Source organism: Myodes glareolus, chromosome 2 (genome assembly GCF_982192425.1).
Source record: "Myodes glareolus chromosome 2, mMyoGla1.1, whole genome shotgun sequence".
In the NCBI taxonomy this organism is placed as follows: Eukaryota; Metazoa; Chordata; class Mammalia; order Rodentia; family Cricetidae; genus Myodes; species Myodes glareolus.
The window spans coordinates 112,166,329-112,184,378 of NC_142027.1; the positions used below are offsets into that span (position 1 = coordinate 112,166,329).

The following is an 18,050-nucleotide window of genomic DNA, read 5'->3' on the forward strand; positions in this document are numbered from 1 at the left end:
GTGGAGGCAGGAAGGGGTCAGGTGTGGCTGCACTGCTGGTGTGAGGAACGGGGTGCCACCACAGATGGCTGAGGGAGGAAGGGACTCCATAGTGTGTGTTTAAAGGTCCTGAAGCAGAGTCTGCTGTGGTCCTTTGTCCTGGCTGCGTTCTAAAGGAGGTGATGCGTGTAAGGAGCGGGCACAGAAGGCCGCCGTCACTCAATCCCGGGGACGTTTCCCAGGGCTTCCTCTGCCTTGTTATTTGCAGCAGTGTGCGTGGGTGTTTGTCAGGATTGAATGGGGACATAGAACAGCAGTGTCTCAGGTATCCAGCTCCAGTAGGACAAGAGGTGGCAGGTTGAGTTGGTTTAGAAAAGAAAGTGACTGGTACACCTTTATTTCTACAGAGACCCGTAATGCTATGGTTTTATGAAATTTGCTTTTTTCAGAATAGTCACCAAAATGGTTAGTTTCCCTGCACAAGAAGGTAGAATGGGCCATACTAAAAACGAATTGACACCGTGTAGCTGAGTGGGAGTCTTGACACTGCTCCTGAGTACTCTGACCACTAATTCACTAACACTTTCACAGGCCAGAACTCTTGACTCACAGTACAACTGAAGTGACTCAGCCACGGACAAACACTCCAGGTATAGTTCCCCAGAACCCACCCATCCATCTACCCATCCGTCCATCCATCCGTTCATCCATCCGTCCATCCATTCATCTAGCTTTCCTTCCTTCCTTTTATTATTTATTTTTGTTTTGTTGAGACAGGGTTTCTCTGTGTAGCCTTGGCTATTTTGAAACTCACTCTGTAGACCAGGCTGGCCTCACAGAGATCCACCTGCCTCTACGTCCCAAGTACTGGGATTAAAGGCATGTGCTACCACCGCCTGGCTCCTTTTTATTTAGATAATTTTATTTTTATTTATTTATTTTTTTAAAATATTTATTTATTTGCTCATTATGTATACAGTATTCTTTCTTCAGTCCAGAAGAGGGCACCAGGCCTCATTACAGATGGTTGTGAGCCACCATGTGGTTGCTGGGAATTGAACTCAGGACCTTTGGAAGAGCAGGCAATGCTCTTAACCTCTGAGCCATCTCTCCAGCCCGATAATTTTATTTTTGAAAAAATTGTTTCCATATTGGTGGGAACTGAGCCCAGTGCCTCATGTATTTGGCCCATTACCACTGAATAATGTCCCTAACACTCTTTTTCCTTTTTTCTCTAAGTTGCTCAGACTAGCCTAGAGCTCACTTTGTAGCTTAGGGTGGCATTGAACCTGTTTCTGAGGTGGCAAAAGCCAAACCATGCCTGAAGAGTTCTCCAACACTCCAACCCTCCCTCGAGCCCTTACATTTCCACACCTGTCTTCTCTGATGCTCCCTGTTACCTTGAAGGCAGTGATATGGGTGTCCGCTTGTCTCCAGAGCCTTAGGCCATCGTACCATGGCAACATTGCACCCTGGCAGCTGAACCACAGTAACCAATTAAGATGTTTCTTATGCTGGGCAGGGGTGACACTTGCCTTTAATTCCAACACTTAGGAGACAGAGGCAGGCGGATCTCTGTGAGTTCAAGGCCACACTGGTCTACAGAGTGAGTTCCAGCCAGGGCTACACAGAGAAACACTGTCTCAAAAAACAAACAAACAAAACAGTTCCTTAGCTGATATTTTGATGTTTATAGGCTATTGCAGGACTGTTGGAGATATGTTTACCTCCCCCAGGAGTTTGTCCTCTGTGCCTGTCTCCCGCATCCTGTGTGACACAAGAGCCTGTTGGGCATGCTCACGTGTGTTAGATGCTTTGCTTTTGGTTTGAGAGAGCGACTCTGTATATCCTACATGGCCTCAGACATTCAGCAATACTTCTTCCTTACTTTCCTGAGTGCTCATATGCTTGTCTGAATATGTAAGACTCTCAGAGATGAGCATTATGTGATGGGACCTCTGCTAGCCACACTCGCTGTTAGCCACAGTTCAGTGTGGGACCTCCCGGCACCCTCTGTGGCTAGCCCAGTAGAGAAGTGACCAGAGCAGTGATGGCAACAGCCCTGTCCCACCTGGAAGAGTCTTCCACAGCGGCAGTCACTTCTGTCCTTAAGTCTGTGGGATTTGTCTCAATACCGTAAACAGCATTATTGATGACGTTTGATTTTGCTTCTCTCCAGTCAAAGAAGATTGGAATGTCAGAATCACCAAGCTTCGCAAGCAGGTGGAAGAGATCTTTAATTTGAAGTTTGGTAAGTGAGATAGAGTGGTTACGTCTTAGGTTACAGACAGTGGGCGTGTTCCGAATGAATTCTAGTTCAGAATGTAATGAATGAAGGTGCCAGAAAGAGGGCTGGCCTTAATTTACTTCTGTTGCTCAGCTCACTTCTTAAATCATTCGAATTATTTCATGTCTCTCTGCTTCTGTCTTCTCCTGTGTCATGGGTGGGAGGGGCTTTAGAGCCACTGTGCTTCTCACCTGGAGAACACACGACCTTCATCATTTGCTTCAGGTTCCTCGGGCTGACTCAGTGCAGGTTTCAGTGGCTTGTCCAGTCAGTCATGGAGAAGGAAGGGTGACAGAAAATGTCAGCATGGTCTGCTACACTGTAACATCTGCTTTCTGTGGATCTTTTGCTCTGTGCTTCTGGAGCCCTCAGCTTGGGCCTGGCCTCTGTAGGTCGGCTTTCCTGGAAGATTCGGGCCCATAGGACAGCACATATATCATCAACCCCATGTTATGTTCAGTGGCCTTAGCTGACTTCTGTCGTGAACATGGAGACCATTTGGATTCATAACCTGGCTGTTATGTTTGTTGGCTGGGCTGTGATGACACATGGCTTTAATCCCAGCACTCGGGAGGCAGAACTCTGTGAGTTCAAGGCCAGCCTGGTCTACAGAGCTAGTTCCAGGACAGCCAGGGCTGCACAGGGAAACCCTGTATGTGTGTGTCCCCAAATAAAGTGCTATTTGTAAGCTGAGGAGACTGGATGGTGACGAGCATTGCTGCTGTTCCAGAGTGTCCGGTTCAGGACAGCCCACGGCCTGCTCCTTCCACTTCAGTTCCAGGGGAACTGACTCCTGGCCTCCCTGGGTACCAGGCGTGTTTGTGATGCACAAACAGACACATAAAGTAGAATTTATTTTTTGAGAAAATAGTTGTTTTTAAAGTACTGTTTGTTTTTCTGGGTATGGGAGTTCATGCTATAGTCCTGGCTCTTAAGAAGCTGAGGCAGGAGGATAAATATTAGTTTGAGACCAGCCTGCACTATAACAAAAACCTGCCCTAAAAAACTAATCAAAAATACTGATTTTCAAAAGTATAAATGGGCCAGACAGTGGTAGTGCGCCTAGTACTTGGGAGACAGAAACAGATGGATCTCTGTGAGTTTGAGGCCTGCCTGGTCTACAGAGTGAGTTCCAGGACAACCAGGGCTGTACAGGGAAACTATATATGGAAAAACAACAACAACAAAGGTAGAGTTGAATTCATTTTTAAAATTCTAGATATTTTGAATTTTATGTATATGGGTGTTTTGTCTACTGTATGCATGTGTGCCTAATGTCTGTGGAGGTCAGAAGAAGGCATCGGATGCCTGGAACTGGAGCCGTGCATGGTTGTGAGCCACTGTGTGGGTGCTGGGGCTGAATTCTGGGTCCTCTACAAGAGCAGCAAGTGCTCTTAATTGCTTGACTGTCTTTCCAGAGCTGACATTTTTATATTACTACTACTATTATTATTATTATTATTATTACTATCTTCATCATCATATTAAGTTACTTAATAGTGAGTATCTGTGGGTTGGATTGCCAGGAAGTTAGCCTAGATGCAAACTTCTGCGCTCCTGAGTTGGCTTCTCTTTGTCTTTCAGCTCAAGCTCTTGGCCTCACAGAGGCAGTGAAGGTGCCCTATCCTGTGTTCGAATCAAACCCAGAGTTTCTGTATGTGGAAGGGCTGCCTGAGGGGATCCCCTTCCGAAGCCCCACCTGGTTTGGGATTCCACGCCTGGAGAGGATTGTTCGTGGGAGCAATAAGATCAAGTTTGTCGTTAAAAAGTAAGCTGCCTTTGCCTCTGCAGCCATTTGCCTTGCTATGCCTCAGTGAGTCCTTCATTCTTGGCTAGACCTCCTGTGGGGGGGAGGGTGGAGACTCCTCCCGCTACTCTGCAGGTTCAGAACACAGAGCTTTGCTAAACTTGGGATCAAACCCAGGGCCTGAACAATTTGGCAAGCGCTCTGCTGCCAAGGTCCTAGCTCCTCATTGGGGGATTCCAAAACCTCTTTCTTGTACTCTTGGCTATAAAGCCAGAACCATGTGACTGAAGCTGCCAAGTTCCGCTTGATGGGGCTGGGCTTGCCTGCTCCTCCGATTGCGTTTTCATCATCAACTTCTGTTTATGGTTTCCCTCGCTGCTTAAGCCTTTCTTTAATTCCTTTTCACCAGTTGGGAGCTTAGCCGCTGGAGTCGTGCCCTGAAGACAGCGCTCCCTTTCTTCCCTTCAGCACCAGGCTTTTCTTTAAACTTCTCATCTCCTTGAGCGCAGGGCTTCGCTTCATTACATTTCCTGGTGCCCCTTTTCTCCTCAAGCTGTACATTTTGTGGTTCTCTTTGTTCAGCTTGCTCCTTTTCATTAGGGATCTGCATAGGAGGGATTGCTAATAAGACACAGCCAATACTAGGATGGCTGGAAATCTCTTCTGCTGATAATTTGTTCAAAACTCTTCAATTTCACCTCAGGCAGATTTTTAGGACAGGACAAGAAGTATCCATATTCTTTGCCTAGACATCCCAAGAACAATCTCTAGGACACTTACCAATATTCTTCCCCTCTGAAACCTCTTGAGCTGGGCCCTCACAGTTCAACTTGCGCTCGGTACTGTCTTCTCGTGTGACCCATTAAGCATTCAGTGGCTTTTCCAGTCCTGAGTTGACATTGCACCAGCAAGCGTGGTCAGGCTTGTCACATCAGTACCCACAGTTTCTGTCTTAGACACCATGACCACGGCAGTTTTTATAATAGGAAACGTGTGGTTGGGGGCTGGCTTACAGTTTCAGAGGCTCGTTCCATTATCATTGGCAGTGAGAGCATAGCAGCGTGCATGGTGCTGGAGAAGAAACTGATCTCCATCCTGATCCCAAAACAGAGAGAGAGACAGACAGACAGACAGACAGAGAACTTCTTGTTTTGCTTTGAGAGAGAGACTGGACCTGGCATGGGTTTTGAAAGCTCAGTTTCCACCCTTCAATGGCACACTTTGACCAACATAGTCACACCGACTCTAACAAATTCTTCTCAAATGGGGCCCCTCTGTGGTGACTAAGCATTCAAATATATGAGCCTATGGGAGCCGTTCTTTTTCAGACCACCACACATGGCTCCAGTTAATAGCACTGACTGCCCGAGAACCCACATGGCAGCTCATAACCGTCTTATCTCCAGTCTTGTGGATCCAACACCCTCTTCTGACCTCCATGGGCACTAGACATGCATGCACGTAAAACACCAATATATGTGTTTTATTTTCTAGAAGTAGTTCTGGCGTTTGTGGTGTGAGTGACGCACTGTGTGTTCTTTGTAGGCCTGAGCTGGTTGTGTCCTACCTGCCTCCCGGGATGGCTAGCAAGATCAACACGAAAGGTGAGGGACAGCCCCTGGGGCGCCTGAGTCACAGTCCCTTGTCACCGTGGGCTTTGGTTTATTTCTTTGCTTTAAGCTGTTTTACTTAGTGGATCCCTTCTTTTTTTTTTTAAGATTTATTTATTTATTAAGCATACAATGTACTGCTGGCAGGGAAGGCACCAGGTCTCATTACAGATGGTTGTGAGCCACCATATGGTTGCTGGGAATTGGACTCGGGACCTCTGGAAGAGCAGCCAGTGCTCTTACCCTCTGAGCCACGTCTCCAGCCCCGTGGATCTCTTTCTTCCTTCTGTTTCCTTGCCCTCTTACTGGAGGCCGATATTTGCATCCTCCTTCATTCGCATCTCCATGGCTTTCTGGTACTCATGTGGAGAATTACACTGCCGTTTAGTTGTTCAGGTTTCTTTGAAAAGAACAGACTGTATGACTTTAGTACTCTGCTTTTATAGAGCACCCTCTGCTTTTATAGAGCACCCTCTGTATTTTTTTGTGCAGCTTGCAAAGGTAATATTGCCCTTTGCCTTACAGCACTGCAGTCCCCAAAGCGACCGCGAAGCCCTGGGAGCAACTCTAAGGTCCCTGAGATTGAGGTCACTGTGGAAGGTGAGTTAGTTGTTCTACATTTCCTCCTCACTCTCTGTCCTACAGTTGTGTGGACTCAGGAACTTCTGTGCAGTTGGGGTTTCGTGTCTAAAAAGCACCTGATGCTAAACTTATGAATATTGTATTTTTTTTAATGCATGACTCTGTGTATCTGTGCACACACGCACATTGTTATAGGACATCTCAGGTGTCCCCTTCAGGAACACTGTCCTTGTACTTTGAGATGGGATCCCTGTTTTGTTCTTGACCTATCTGGGTAGGCTAGACTGGCTGCCCTCGAGCCCTGGGGATCAGACTCAGGCATAGCAGCAGTAATGCTCTTCAGTGACTCCGACACCTCCCTTGCTTAACTTACAGTTGTTTTTAACCTATGGGTCCTGTGGAGATCTACTTGAGGAGACCCCTCAGGTTGTTTTTCCGTAAAGATAAAATAAGGCAGACCTACCACAGAGATGTTCCTTTTTTTTTTCCCTCTTTGTTTTTCCTACTTTTGGTGAAATGTGTTTATGGAGGGTTTATAGCAGTATGCTTGCCCAGAGCAGGTCTGTGTCTGCGTGGCTCCTTCCAAACTCTGTTGTGCAGGTCTGTCAACTTAGGAAGTCGGTTGTCTAAGATGCCTGACATAGTAACAGGCAGTCCTGAAGGCCGACACTGCTGGGCACATTGTTGCCTGGCCCACTTAGTTGTCTTGCGTACTTGCACAGAGCCCATTTTCTCAAAGAACAGGTTTTCACCTGTAGTCATGGCAAGTGGTTGGTAAATAATGGATCCTGTGTGCCAGCTTAACACCCTGATGAGCGGAGGCCACAGGGAAGATGGACTTTCTTGCTGGTTTTGGTGACTTGTCCCCAGGACTCTGTCCCTTTCTCGTGACCACTTGTAAAGTGCACATGATGTTCCTTTTAGTAAAGACTTCCCCCAGAAGCCATGCCAAGCTGTGCTGAGGTAACCCTTCTGTGTGCCCTAAGCCTCTGAGTGGTTACTTAGAAGCAGCTGCAGGACAGGGCGGGACAGAGAAACCACCCTCTACATGGCCAAGCCCAGGCGATCTGAGCAACATCAGCGGTGATACTGCATCAGCCCGAGGTTTCATTGTCAGTTCCGCTCCACAAAGGTCTAGTTGCCAGAAATCTGTGTTGAGGCAGAGACACAGGCAGCCCTTTCTTGGCAGGCAGGTGTGGGAGCAGAGTGCTGAATGTGCAGAGCCGTGGCCTGCTGTGTGTTTTGTTCTTATTTGTGCTGGATCTCAGGAGCCTTTTGACATGTTGCCAGAATCCTAGCGTGGATGTGTGTGTGCTGTATTTTCTGTTGCACACTAGCCAGCACTGAGCACTATGTATGTGTGTGTCTCTGTGTGTGCTGTATTTCCTCTTGCACGCAAGCCAGCAGTAAGCACCCTGTGATTGGATCTCCTTTGAGTTTTCTCTAGGTCCCAACAACAACAGCCCTCAGACCTCCACTGTTCGAACTCCAACCCAGACCAACGGTTCAAATGTTCCATTCAAGCCTCGAGGGAGAGAGTTTTCCTTTGGTAAATACATCTCTTATTTTACTTGATTTCAGCATTTCAAATAAAAAGATTTAGTGTGCCATGTCAGCAGGACAGTGTTTTTCTTGGATGCTTCAATGTGTGTTAGATATTAACATGCAGGAAGAACCAGGCTGCCTTCCTATGGGACACATGCAAGTGTGTACCCCAGGGATGCCTGAGGATTGTAAGTTGGGTTACTGCATGGACCCAGAGCTGGCACGTAATAGACACTGTGAGAGGCTAGAAGAGGTCCTTTGTTCTTCATTTCGGCATGGATCAAAGTGTTGGTAACCCATTCTAACCGCTTACTTTAGTTGTATGAGGATTGGCGGGGCAGGCAAGACAGCGTGTTTACAAACCTGTATGTTTCTTACATAGAGACTTAGATCATGTACGCATACATGATGTGAACAGAGTAAAGCTGTCTACGGAACACAGATGCACTAGTGCTCAAGGGAGGGAGAAAGACAGGAAGGTAGAGGGAAGAGCGCATGTGCTCAGCACAGATGTGCTCTATAAAATGTCCTCTGTCACACAGTGACACAGTGAATGAAGGAACAGCCGGCTGTGTGTTCTCCTGTGCTTTATAAGGCTGCGCAGTAAAGAGATGAGGTGAACCAGGGTGCCGGCACTCCTTTTAGTCCCTGCACACGGGGGGCAGGTGAAGGTGCCAGCGCACTCCTTTAGTCCCAGCAGATAGAGTGATGCCCTGACTCTAAAAAGGAAACTCAATCAGTGAAAGGATAAGGTGAAAATCTCCGTCCTCCCTCGGGAAACCCTGCTCACTGGGGCTGCTGCTCTCTCCTCGCAGAGGCCTGGAACGCCAAGATCACAGACCTGAAGCAGAAGGTGGAAAACCTGTTCAATGAAAAATGCGGTAGGTTTGTTTGGAAACCCTGATATGAAGTAGTTCCCTAGTAGAACTGGTGTGAATTTGACGTTTAAATGTCTTTGGAGCAGCCTTCCATTTCTACTCATTTTACCGAGTATCAAGAATTCCAAGAACACTTTCCAAAATTAAAATGAACGTGATTTTTCAAATAAATAAGGGTCTGTAGTTGTTGCAGAATTCTGCAAACGGCTGGCCTAAGTCGCTCTACGGCACGAGTATTACAGTTACAGTCGTGTGTTGCAGGGGAAGCCCTTGGCCTTAAGCAGGCTGTGAAAGTGCCGTTTGCGCTGTTCGAGTCCTTCCCGGAAGACTTCTATGTAGAAGGCCTACCCGAGGGGGTGCCTTTCCGAAGACCATCCACATTTGGCATTCCGAGGCTGGAGAAGATACTCCGGAACAAGGCCAAGATAAAGTTCATCATTAAAAAGTGAGGACCCGAGGTGGAGAAGATGCCCGGGGGGCGCCTCACGGTGTGCTACCCTGGATTGAAATTGCTCTTCAAGAGACTAAGTCATTATAGGGATGGAGAGACACCCCAGTGGTTAAGAGTGCATGATGCACAGCTTTGGGGACCTGAATCCAGGTGCCAGCTCCCTCATAACAAGCTAGGAGGAGCCTGTGACCTTAGTGCTGGGGGTTGGGTAGAGGCAGGAGGATCTTTGGGGCTGCTGCCTGGGGTGGGAATGTGAGCTGCAGGTTCTAGGAGAGATTCTGTCTGAAAGAAATGAAAGTAATAGAGGACACCTGGGCCCTCCTGGCCTCTGTACTTACACAGGCTTGTGCACCAGCACACGTGTGTGTACATACAACACAGGCTCTTATTTCTTCGGGTGTGGCTTGCACACCTGCTCTTCATGCATGTACCTAGGCTGCGGACATGGGCGTTTCTTACCTCTGCTCTTGGGTCGCATACTGATTCTCAGGGCATGTTCCCCTTGGGAAGAAGATGGCAGCGACACTGGCATGTCCAGAGTCCAGCAGCAGCAGAGGCTGGTGTATTTGACCCGCTTGGGCCCAGGTTGCTTCCGGGTGCTGCGTGTTGTTGGCAGAGCTTCAGGCTACACGTTGCATCTTCCCTGGGTGTCCTGTTCAGGTTAACCAGCCCATTCCTTTTTCCTCTGGCTTGTAGACCTGAGATGTTCGAGACGGCCATCAAAGAGAGCACCTCTTCCAAAAGCCCTCCGAGTGAGTGTCCTTTGAGAGCAGCACCATGGCAACGTGACTTTTGGGCAGCCGTTAGTTCTAGAGCAGCGAACACTGCACAGTGTTGCTCCGCAGAAAGTTGGGCCTGTCAGAATGTCTGCCATCTTTAGTGCCTTCCTGGAATAAAACCAGCATGCAAGTACCAGCCCTACTGGGCCAGGCTGTGGCCAGCTCATGGCTGACTATGGGCATGCAACTTTGGGTTATTAGAGAAAATTATGACTATGTATATTTTGTCTAACCCCTAATCTTTAGTTTTTATTTTTAGGGAAGATAAACTCATCACCCAACGTTAATACTACTGCATCAGGTGTGGAAGACCTTAACATCATTCAGGTGACAATTCCAGGTATGATTTCTGCCTGCCTCGTGGACTCTGTCAGACTCCAGAACCTGTTTCCAGGCTGGTTCCTATTCCCTGTGGCAGCTCATGTAGTGCAGCATCCCTCTGTCAGCCTGGCTGCACAGCACTGGACCTAAGTTCAGTCCTGCTCATGACTCCGTGTCTACAGTTTTCAGAAAGTCTCTCTGGAGGCTGGGGAGACGGACGACTCCGTGGGTAAGAGCACCTGCACGGTGGCTCACAGCCAGTTATGACTACTCCCATAGACCTGGCACACCTTACTGGCCGTCTTGGGCATTGGACAAACACTTGGTGCACAGGCATATATACAGGTGAAACTCTCATACATATAAAGAAATTTTTAAAAAAATAAAATCTTTTTTAGCCAGGCTGTACTGGCACACACCTTAATATTTAATTTCTGAGTTCAAGGACAGCTAGAGCTACACAGAGAAATCCTGTCCTGAAAAACCAAAACAAGTAAATAAGATTTCTTCAATGGACAGTCTGTGTGAGGCAGCAGGGTTGTTTACTCAACAGGAATGGAGTTGTCTCCTCTTAAGCTGGTGTTAGAACTTTGTTTTCCTTTTGTAATTTTATTTTGTGCTTATTTCGTTTTGCCTTGGTGATGTCGTGACGTGGAAACTCCCCACCCTTTTTCTTTTCTTTCTTTCTTTCTTTTTTTAAATTAATGACAGAGTCTCATTATATAGTTCTGTCTGGCCTAGAACTCACAGAGATCCACCTGCCTCTGCTTCCTGAATGCTGGGGTTAAAGGTTTACCTTACCACGCATGGCTTAGAAACCCTTGCTAGGAAACGTAAGTCGGATGCCAGTGTCCTCACAGCTGTCCCCTTGTCTTTCAGATGACGACAATGAACGACTGTCCAAAGTTGAAAAGGCCAGGCAGCTGCGTGAGCAGGTCAATGACCTCTTCAGTCGGAAGTTTGGTGAGTTTGTAACAGTTGAGGAAGTGTGTTTCCGTGGAAGCCTTTGAATAGATTCCCTTCATGTAGTTGTTCAGCAAGTGTTCTGTTAGGAGGTCTGACTGAGGAACATTAGATGTTAGATGCCATATTTGATGGCCAGGGTCAAAATCTAATAGGGTTGCTCTGACTTTGTGTCTGATTGCTTTGAAGAGGACGCTCACGGTCACACTGGTCCCTGTGCTGTTTGTCTCTCTGCAGGTGAAGCTATTGGGATGGGCTTCCCTGTGAAGGTTCCCTACAGGAAAATCACCATCAACCCTGGCTGTGTGGTGGTGGACGGCATGCCCCCCGGGGTGTCCTTCAAAGCCCCCAGTTACCTGGAGATCAGCTCCATGAGGAGGATCTTAGACTCTGCCGAGTTCATCAAGTTCACTGTCATTAGGTGAGAACGCCCTGCTTAGTCAGAACATGTCTGGAGGCCACCAGGCTGTCCTTCCGCAGAGTGCTGTTGTGTGCATTTGGAAATGAGATGACAGACATGCTTTAGTTAGCGCTGGGTTTTTCTGCCTCAGCTACCTTCCACTGTTTCGTCAGTGCTGGAATCACCAGCGTTCTGCTGAGCTATTCACGCTTGGCTTGTGTGGACTCTCTTAGTGTCCCACTGGATTCCTGGTGACTGGTCTGTAGCTCACTATCACTCAGGCCGGCCTCAGACCCTCAGATTCTCTGCCTTCTAAGTTCGAGGATTACAGGTGTGGGCCACCATGCCTGGCTCTGCCAGCTTCTTGGGATAGGACCTTGCAATGCAGCCCAGGCTGAAGTTGGCCTTTGTCTTATTTATAGATATACATCACTGTGTCTTCCATTAGACTAACTTTATTCTAGTGTTTGTTTATTTGTTTTTTGCCACAGAATCTCAGTATATGTCCCCAACTTGGAACTTTTTGTGTAGACCAGGCTGACCTCAAACTCAGAGGTCAGCCTGCCTCTGCCCCCCAAGGGCTGGGACTAGTTGTATATCACCTTGTTCAACAGTTCTCCATTTCTTAAGGTGAGAAGTTGGCAGCCATGGCCTGTTTGTCTTTTCAAATGGGCTCACATACAGCTGTTGCCATTTTCTGACTGCTCTCTCGTGGTGCTTAATGAAACCCCAGCGTATTGTAGAGCCTAGAAACCTAAGCTACCTATTAGTTACCACAGGAAAGGCTGGTGTCGGAGAGCGTGTGGTCTGATGGTGGACCTGCCATTCACTTGGCGCTGCAGCTACCCGGACAGAGGGGTTTTTCTCTTTCCACGTTGGTGGAATATTCTGGGGGTGTTGGAGGTGGGACAGCATCTCGCCATGTACCTCCGGCTGACTTTGAACCCACTGTGTGGACCAGGATGGTCGTCAGCACTCAGATCTGCTTGTTTCTGCCTCCTGTGTGCTGGGAAGAAAGGCCTGTGCCACCACGCCTGTCCTTGTGCAGCGTTTGCTAGTAGTGACCTGCATGTACTGTCCACATGCGCTCTAGAAACTAGTCAGACAACACTAGAACATAGCCAACAGTGCATGTGCACTGTACATATTACATGTAACTAGTGTAAATAACTGGATGTAATACATATTAGCACAGCTGGAGTCATTGTTCCAAGATGTAATAGTAATTTCATAGGCATCTTAGTATGTCTCTTTCATAGGGTTATAAAGTAAGACATAAGTGGCATAAATTAACAAAGCAAGCAAATGTTCTTATGAAATAAAAACATTATACAATTTGTTTTTCTCTTTAGACCATTTCCAGGACTTGTGATTAATAACCGTGAGTATTTCTTTGTTTGGTTTCTTAGTATCTGAGAGTCCAGGGGGGTGGGGGTTGCAGTGCAACCTGCAAAATAGCACATTGTATCACCCATTCCTTAGGACACCCCCTCCATGTGAAATTGGTCGGGTTGCTTGACTCCCCTCATTCTCGCTTAGTCAGAAAATGGTAACTTGGGGGAGGGTGGGTGGAGAGCATGTTTAAAGGCTCATTATGAGCAGGACTTGACCAGCTTCTGCCTGGGCTCACACAGCTCATTTTGCAGTCACGGTGCTAAAGTTCAGCAGGCCTGGAAGCCCCAAAAGTGCTGGGCATGGAGGAGGAGACCCTGCAGTTCTGGGGCTTGGGAGGCAGAAGCAGGAGGATCGGCTAGAGTTCAACACTGTCTCTGGCTGTAGAGAGTTCAAGACCAGCCTGGGCCACATGAGACCCTGACTCAAAAAAGAAAGGGAGGAACGACTGGTGATGGCCTAGCTAGCAGGACCCACATAAAGGTGGAGAGAGAGAACCACCCCCGTAGGCTCGTCCTCTGGCCTTCACACGCATGTTATGGTGTGCCGCTCACACAAACTTCATAAACACACAATTTTAAAAGTCCATGATAATTTTTTGTTATTGAGTCTCCCTTGCAAATTTCAGTTTTTTTTTTTTTTTTAAAGACAGGACTCATATGTCACCCTGGCTGACCTGGAGCATATAGAACAGGCTAGCCTCGAACCCAAAGAGATACCTGCCTCTGCCTCCCGAGTCCCACTTAAAGGTGTATGCTACCGCGGCCACCTCTCCTGTTCCTCTGTGTGGTTCTGATTTCCAGAGACCGTTTGCACCACTGTTCATAGGTTCCCGTGTGTGGCGCTCAGCTTTGTTTGTCCTCATACAGAACCCTGTGATTCAGGCGACTCTTCTGAAAAGTGTGATTTTGGTGGCATCTACGAGGACTATTAATGTTCCCTTTTCTGTCCTTTTTATTTTTCATGTGTGCATGGGGTCCTGAGGTATTCAGATCTTGTCGTTTCACACACAGTGGTCAGGAGACAACTTGTGGCACTCACTCCTCCCCTGCCATCGATGGGCCTAGGGGGTTGAACTCGGGTTGTCAGGTTTGCAGACGGCAGCTTCTCCTGCAGAGCCGTCCTGCTTGCCCTGCTCCGCTTGTGCCGAGTAGGAATGGTCAGATGTCACACGTGTCAGGAAGTCGTCTAAACTGTGCCATTTTGTTGCAGAGCTGGTTGATCAGAATGAGCCTGAAGGCCCTGGGATGCAAGGTAAGAGGAGCACACCACCAGTCCTGGTGCTCACTGTCACTGTCACAGTCACAGTGCACACCTGCGCACGCTCAGAGACACGCTCGGGTTCTTCCTCTCCTGCCATGACTGAGACCAGTAAACTTACAGAGACTTGAGCTGTGGCTCCCGTATGGTAACTGGGCCACAAGCGATATAAACCCCTGATTCCAGGTCATTCATGATGTCACAGTGCTCAAGATCAGTGGCCTAAAGTGAAACCTCAAAACAAAGAGGCTGCCTGGTGAAGTGGGTGCACATGCATGTGGAGGCTGGGACTGGAGAGACAGCTCAGTGGTTAGGAACACTGGCTACTCTTCCAGAGGACCCGGGTTCAATTCCCAGCGCCCACATAGCAGATTACAACTGGCTTAACTCCAGTTCCAGGGCCTCCGAAGGCACCAGGCGTGTGCATGACAGGCACACATGCAGACACAATAACCAGATAATTACAAGAAAAACAAAGTCACAGGCTGTTTCCATCACTGGGGTTTTCTCCTCCTTCCTTTTTTCTTCCTCTCCTTCTAGGCTCTTTAAATAGTTTAAAGCAAGCTTTGAAAATTTCCCAAATGAGACTTGATGTTTTTCTCTTTAGAGTCCGCTGAGGCGAGCCAGCTGGAAGTTCCAACAACAGAAGGTAAGAGCTGTGCTGCCCATCGCAGAGATCCAGAGTGACTTTGGGACCTCAGGACAGCGTGGTTGTGCTGTGTTGTTTTTTAATGTCTGTGGGTGTTTTGCTTGCTTACAATTCTGGGGACCATGCGCATGCAGTACCCAAGGAAGAGGACTTCCAACACCTCACACCTGAATTAGATGTTGTGAGCCTTTGTGAGGCTGCTGAGATTCAGGTCCCCAAGTGCTCTTTACTGCCAAACCATCTGTCTAGTCCCTAGTTAATAAGACTTCTGCGTGTTTTGTGGAGACTCCAGGCAGGCTCCCTCTTTTTGTCCCATGTGGCTCTGGCTAAATTCTAGATCCCTATAGCCTAGTCAGGGCATGACCAGAAGTACACGCAGAGCAATATGGAATCTGTTCCTGGCAGATCAGATTGTGAGCTGCCTGTGGCTCGACAGATGAACACTTGGTAAACATGTGCCAGGGCCTGGGTTCCATACAGAACAAACTAGAGGACTGCAGGCAGGCCTCGGTGGGCCGGTGTGGCGCCCGGGACAGGCAGGCAGCTTTGCTTCCGCAGTGCAGCTCATTGTTGTCCCTTCTTCCTTAGAAATTAAAGACACGGATGGGAGCTCACAGATCAAGCAGGAGCCAGACCCCACGTGGTAGACCGCGTCTCCAGGGTAAGAGCATCTCCCCACTGCCCTTGGTCCACACCTACCTGCAAAAGCAGCCATCGCTTCTGCAAAGACCACCCTCAGGGAAACATGCCCACTGGGGGCTGCAGGCCGACGTTTTTCTCGCTCAGATGTAGAAGCACAGGCATGAGGTCACACAGGTATAGGCAGGTGTAGCTCTCCTGGGTTCCAGGCAGCCAGGATACATGGTGTGGCCCTGTCTTAGGGTAGAGGGCTGGGCGGTAATGTAGACATATTCCTCTTTAGGAATCTGGATGTCAAGTTTCCTCCTCGTTGGGCTGACCTCTAGGCCAACGACAAGCCCAGCCCCATTGTTGCTGACCCAGCCACTAACGGGGGTATCTGTAACCCACAAGTGAGGAGACTTCATTCTGTAACCCAGCCCTGGCCTGCCTTCTGCCATGTTTGCCCAGCCTAGGCTAGCAGATCACGAACCGTCTTTCATACCTGCGTTTGTTTTTATCAGAGGCTGCAGGGTGTGTGGCAAGAGGTTTGTCTTGCTGCTGCCATCCGGCTAACCCATTGCCTGCCTGTTTTTCCCTCTAGCTCAGCTTCCGGCGTGAGTGGTGGAGAAGAGCTTTTGGACCTGCCCTGCCAGCTCTGTAATATACTGTATAACAGAAATACCTTCTATACAAACCTTCTTTTCTACTTCTAGATAGAAATGTCTACTTTCTCAGCAGTCCTGTGAATCGAACTGCGCAGCGTGATGGGATGCGCAGCGTGATGGGATGCGCGTGCCTGGCTGGCTTGGGAATGCACTAGAAGGATTTCACAGCAGTGCTGGAGAGAGACAGGGAATGGCAGGGACGACTTTTAGATTTTTTTTTTTTAATGCATTGGGCAGAGCCTTGGGCTGCGGTGCGTATTCCAGTCAGTGGAGATATTCCTACTGGGCATCTTGGCTTCCGCAGTGAAGAAAACCCCTGTGCTAGGCAGTGCTTTAGTTTTTCTATTGAAAATCATTTCCATGACCTTGCACTCGGCTCCCCTTCCTGCCTGAGGGAGGGCTGCTGTCTGTCCGTCTGACTAGGCCTTCGCCTGAGCTCCATCATGGTTCCTCTGTTTTGACGTAATTAAAAGCCAGGCCGGAGGCGTAGAGGATGCTCTCAGAGCCTCTCGCACCCTTACTTTGCAGCAAGTAAATATCTGGGTGTACCCTGAAGAGGTCGTAGGTCAGGTGTGCTTACTGTAGCAGCTGGATGACTCCGCCTCCCCACCTGGGACCCACAGTGGCCTGGGGGTGCTGTGGGGAGCAGCTCTGGGCCGAGTCAGGCAGGGCTGTGGGTCTGGCCGAGGCGACAGCATAGGGAGAGACAGGCAAGCTCGGTGTTCCCACCCTAAGGCCTGAAAGTAGAGGCTCGCAGACGATGCAGCTGTATAAAGTACCAGCTCTCAGAAGGTAGAGGATGCCAAGGCACAGTTGGCAGTAGCGCCACCACGGTGTTCACAATGGAAAATTATATCACACAGTAGCAGAGATAGGCATTTTTATGTGTTCCTTATATTTTACCTCAAATTGTAGATATAGGGTAATAAATAAAATCCATCCATGCCTTTCACATGCAAATTCATTCTTTTTAAATTGTCTTCATGTGTGTCTGGTGGGGGTGTGGGCTGGTGGCAGTAGGAGATGGGAGGACTGGCTGGGGCTTCACCTCCATCCCTCTCGGATTGAACACCTGTGTTCTGGTGTTTTTGAGAAGTCACTGTTTGTCCCAGAGTTGTGTCCAGCCCCTACACCCTTGCATCTTACCTGTGTTGAAGACAGACCTCTGAGGCAAAAGCTACGCCACTGGGGGCCTTCTGAGTCCTGCAGTTAGAAGGCGTCTGCTGCCCAGAGCAAGGGAATAAGCAGAAGATGGTGTCCACTCAGGGGCAGCCACCCAAGGGCATGAGAGGATGGCAGTCATACTGATCCCCTGCTCCAATGGTACCTGAGTGCTCTTTGTGTGTGCCTCCTTCCCTGGTGGGGTGACTGCCAGCAGTAGTACCTTAGTTGTCATGGTAACAAGATGCCCAGGAGCACCAGCCAGGATCCTTCAGACCCTCTTTGGCCCTTAGTGGGCACAGTGGAGCAGCGAGGAAGCGGGGGTGGGGGGACTAATGTTGCTTTCAGGGGTACACTCCTTTAGCACCTACCCTCCTCTCGGCCTCTGCCACCTCATCAAGGCTGAGATCATGCCCTCATTGAGTTGGCCTCTGGAGACCTACCCATGTCATAGCACACAACAGAACTGTCCCTGGACCAACGGCTTCCTATCCTAGGGAGCCTGGCTGATGAGCACCATGGTGATCAGGGGCGTGGAGAGGGCTGTGGTCTCCAGTTCTAGTGGCTGGGGATGTACTCGCGTACATGTGTGCATTCTGTCCCCACCGGGTGTGGGGGCGGGGTCTCAGAGCAGGTCTTGCTCTGCTCCATAGTAAGTTCAAGGCCAATCTGTGTTTAACTAGATTTGGTCTCATTTAAATAACAAGCTTAGTGGTTTACACCCTCCATCCCTCCGGCTGTCCAGCTGCCCTGTCTGGCC

At 48.8% G+C, this 18,050-nt stretch overlaps 1 protein-coding gene across 12 annotated transcripts in view; it reads left to right on the top strand.

The window, feature by feature from the left end:
* The window catches only part of Gtf2i (general transcription factor IIi), a 75,790-nt gene extending 58,709 nt beyond the window's left edge, over positions 1 to 17,081 (top strand). For all 12 annotated transcript variants that reach the window (XM_087903570.1, XM_085682048.2, XM_085682038.2 and 9 more), the window contains 17 exons: positions 571 to 629; positions 2,159 to 2,230; positions 3,851 to 4,034; positions 5,559 to 5,617; positions 6,149 to 6,223; positions 7,653 to 7,754; positions 8,566 to 8,631; positions 8,890 to 9,073; positions 9,776 to 9,831; positions 10,118 to 10,198; positions 11,059 to 11,142; positions 11,380 to 11,563; positions 12,895 to 12,923; positions 14,147 to 14,188; positions 14,802 to 14,843; positions 15,432 to 15,504; positions 16,066 to 17,081. In XM_087903570.1, the coding sequence (XP_087759696.1) occupies positions 571 to 629; positions 2,159 to 2,230; positions 3,851 to 4,034; positions 5,559 to 5,617; positions 6,149 to 6,223; positions 7,653 to 7,754; positions 8,566 to 8,631; positions 8,890 to 9,073; positions 9,776 to 9,831; positions 10,118 to 10,198; positions 11,059 to 11,142; positions 11,380 to 11,563; positions 12,895 to 12,923; positions 14,147 to 14,188; positions 14,802 to 14,843; positions 15,432 to 15,490 (1,378 nt within the window). In that variant the 3' untranslated portion in view covers positions 15,491 to 15,504; positions 16,066 to 17,081. The remainder of the gene's footprint in view (positions 1 to 570; positions 630 to 2,158; positions 2,231 to 3,850; positions 4,035 to 5,558; positions 5,618 to 6,148; positions 6,224 to 7,652; positions 7,755 to 8,565; positions 8,632 to 8,889; positions 9,074 to 9,775; positions 9,832 to 10,117; positions 10,199 to 11,058; positions 11,143 to 11,379; positions 11,564 to 12,894; positions 12,924 to 14,146; positions 14,189 to 14,801; positions 14,844 to 15,431; positions 15,505 to 16,065) is intronic.
* Positions 17,082 to 18,050: the final 969 nt, after the last annotated feature.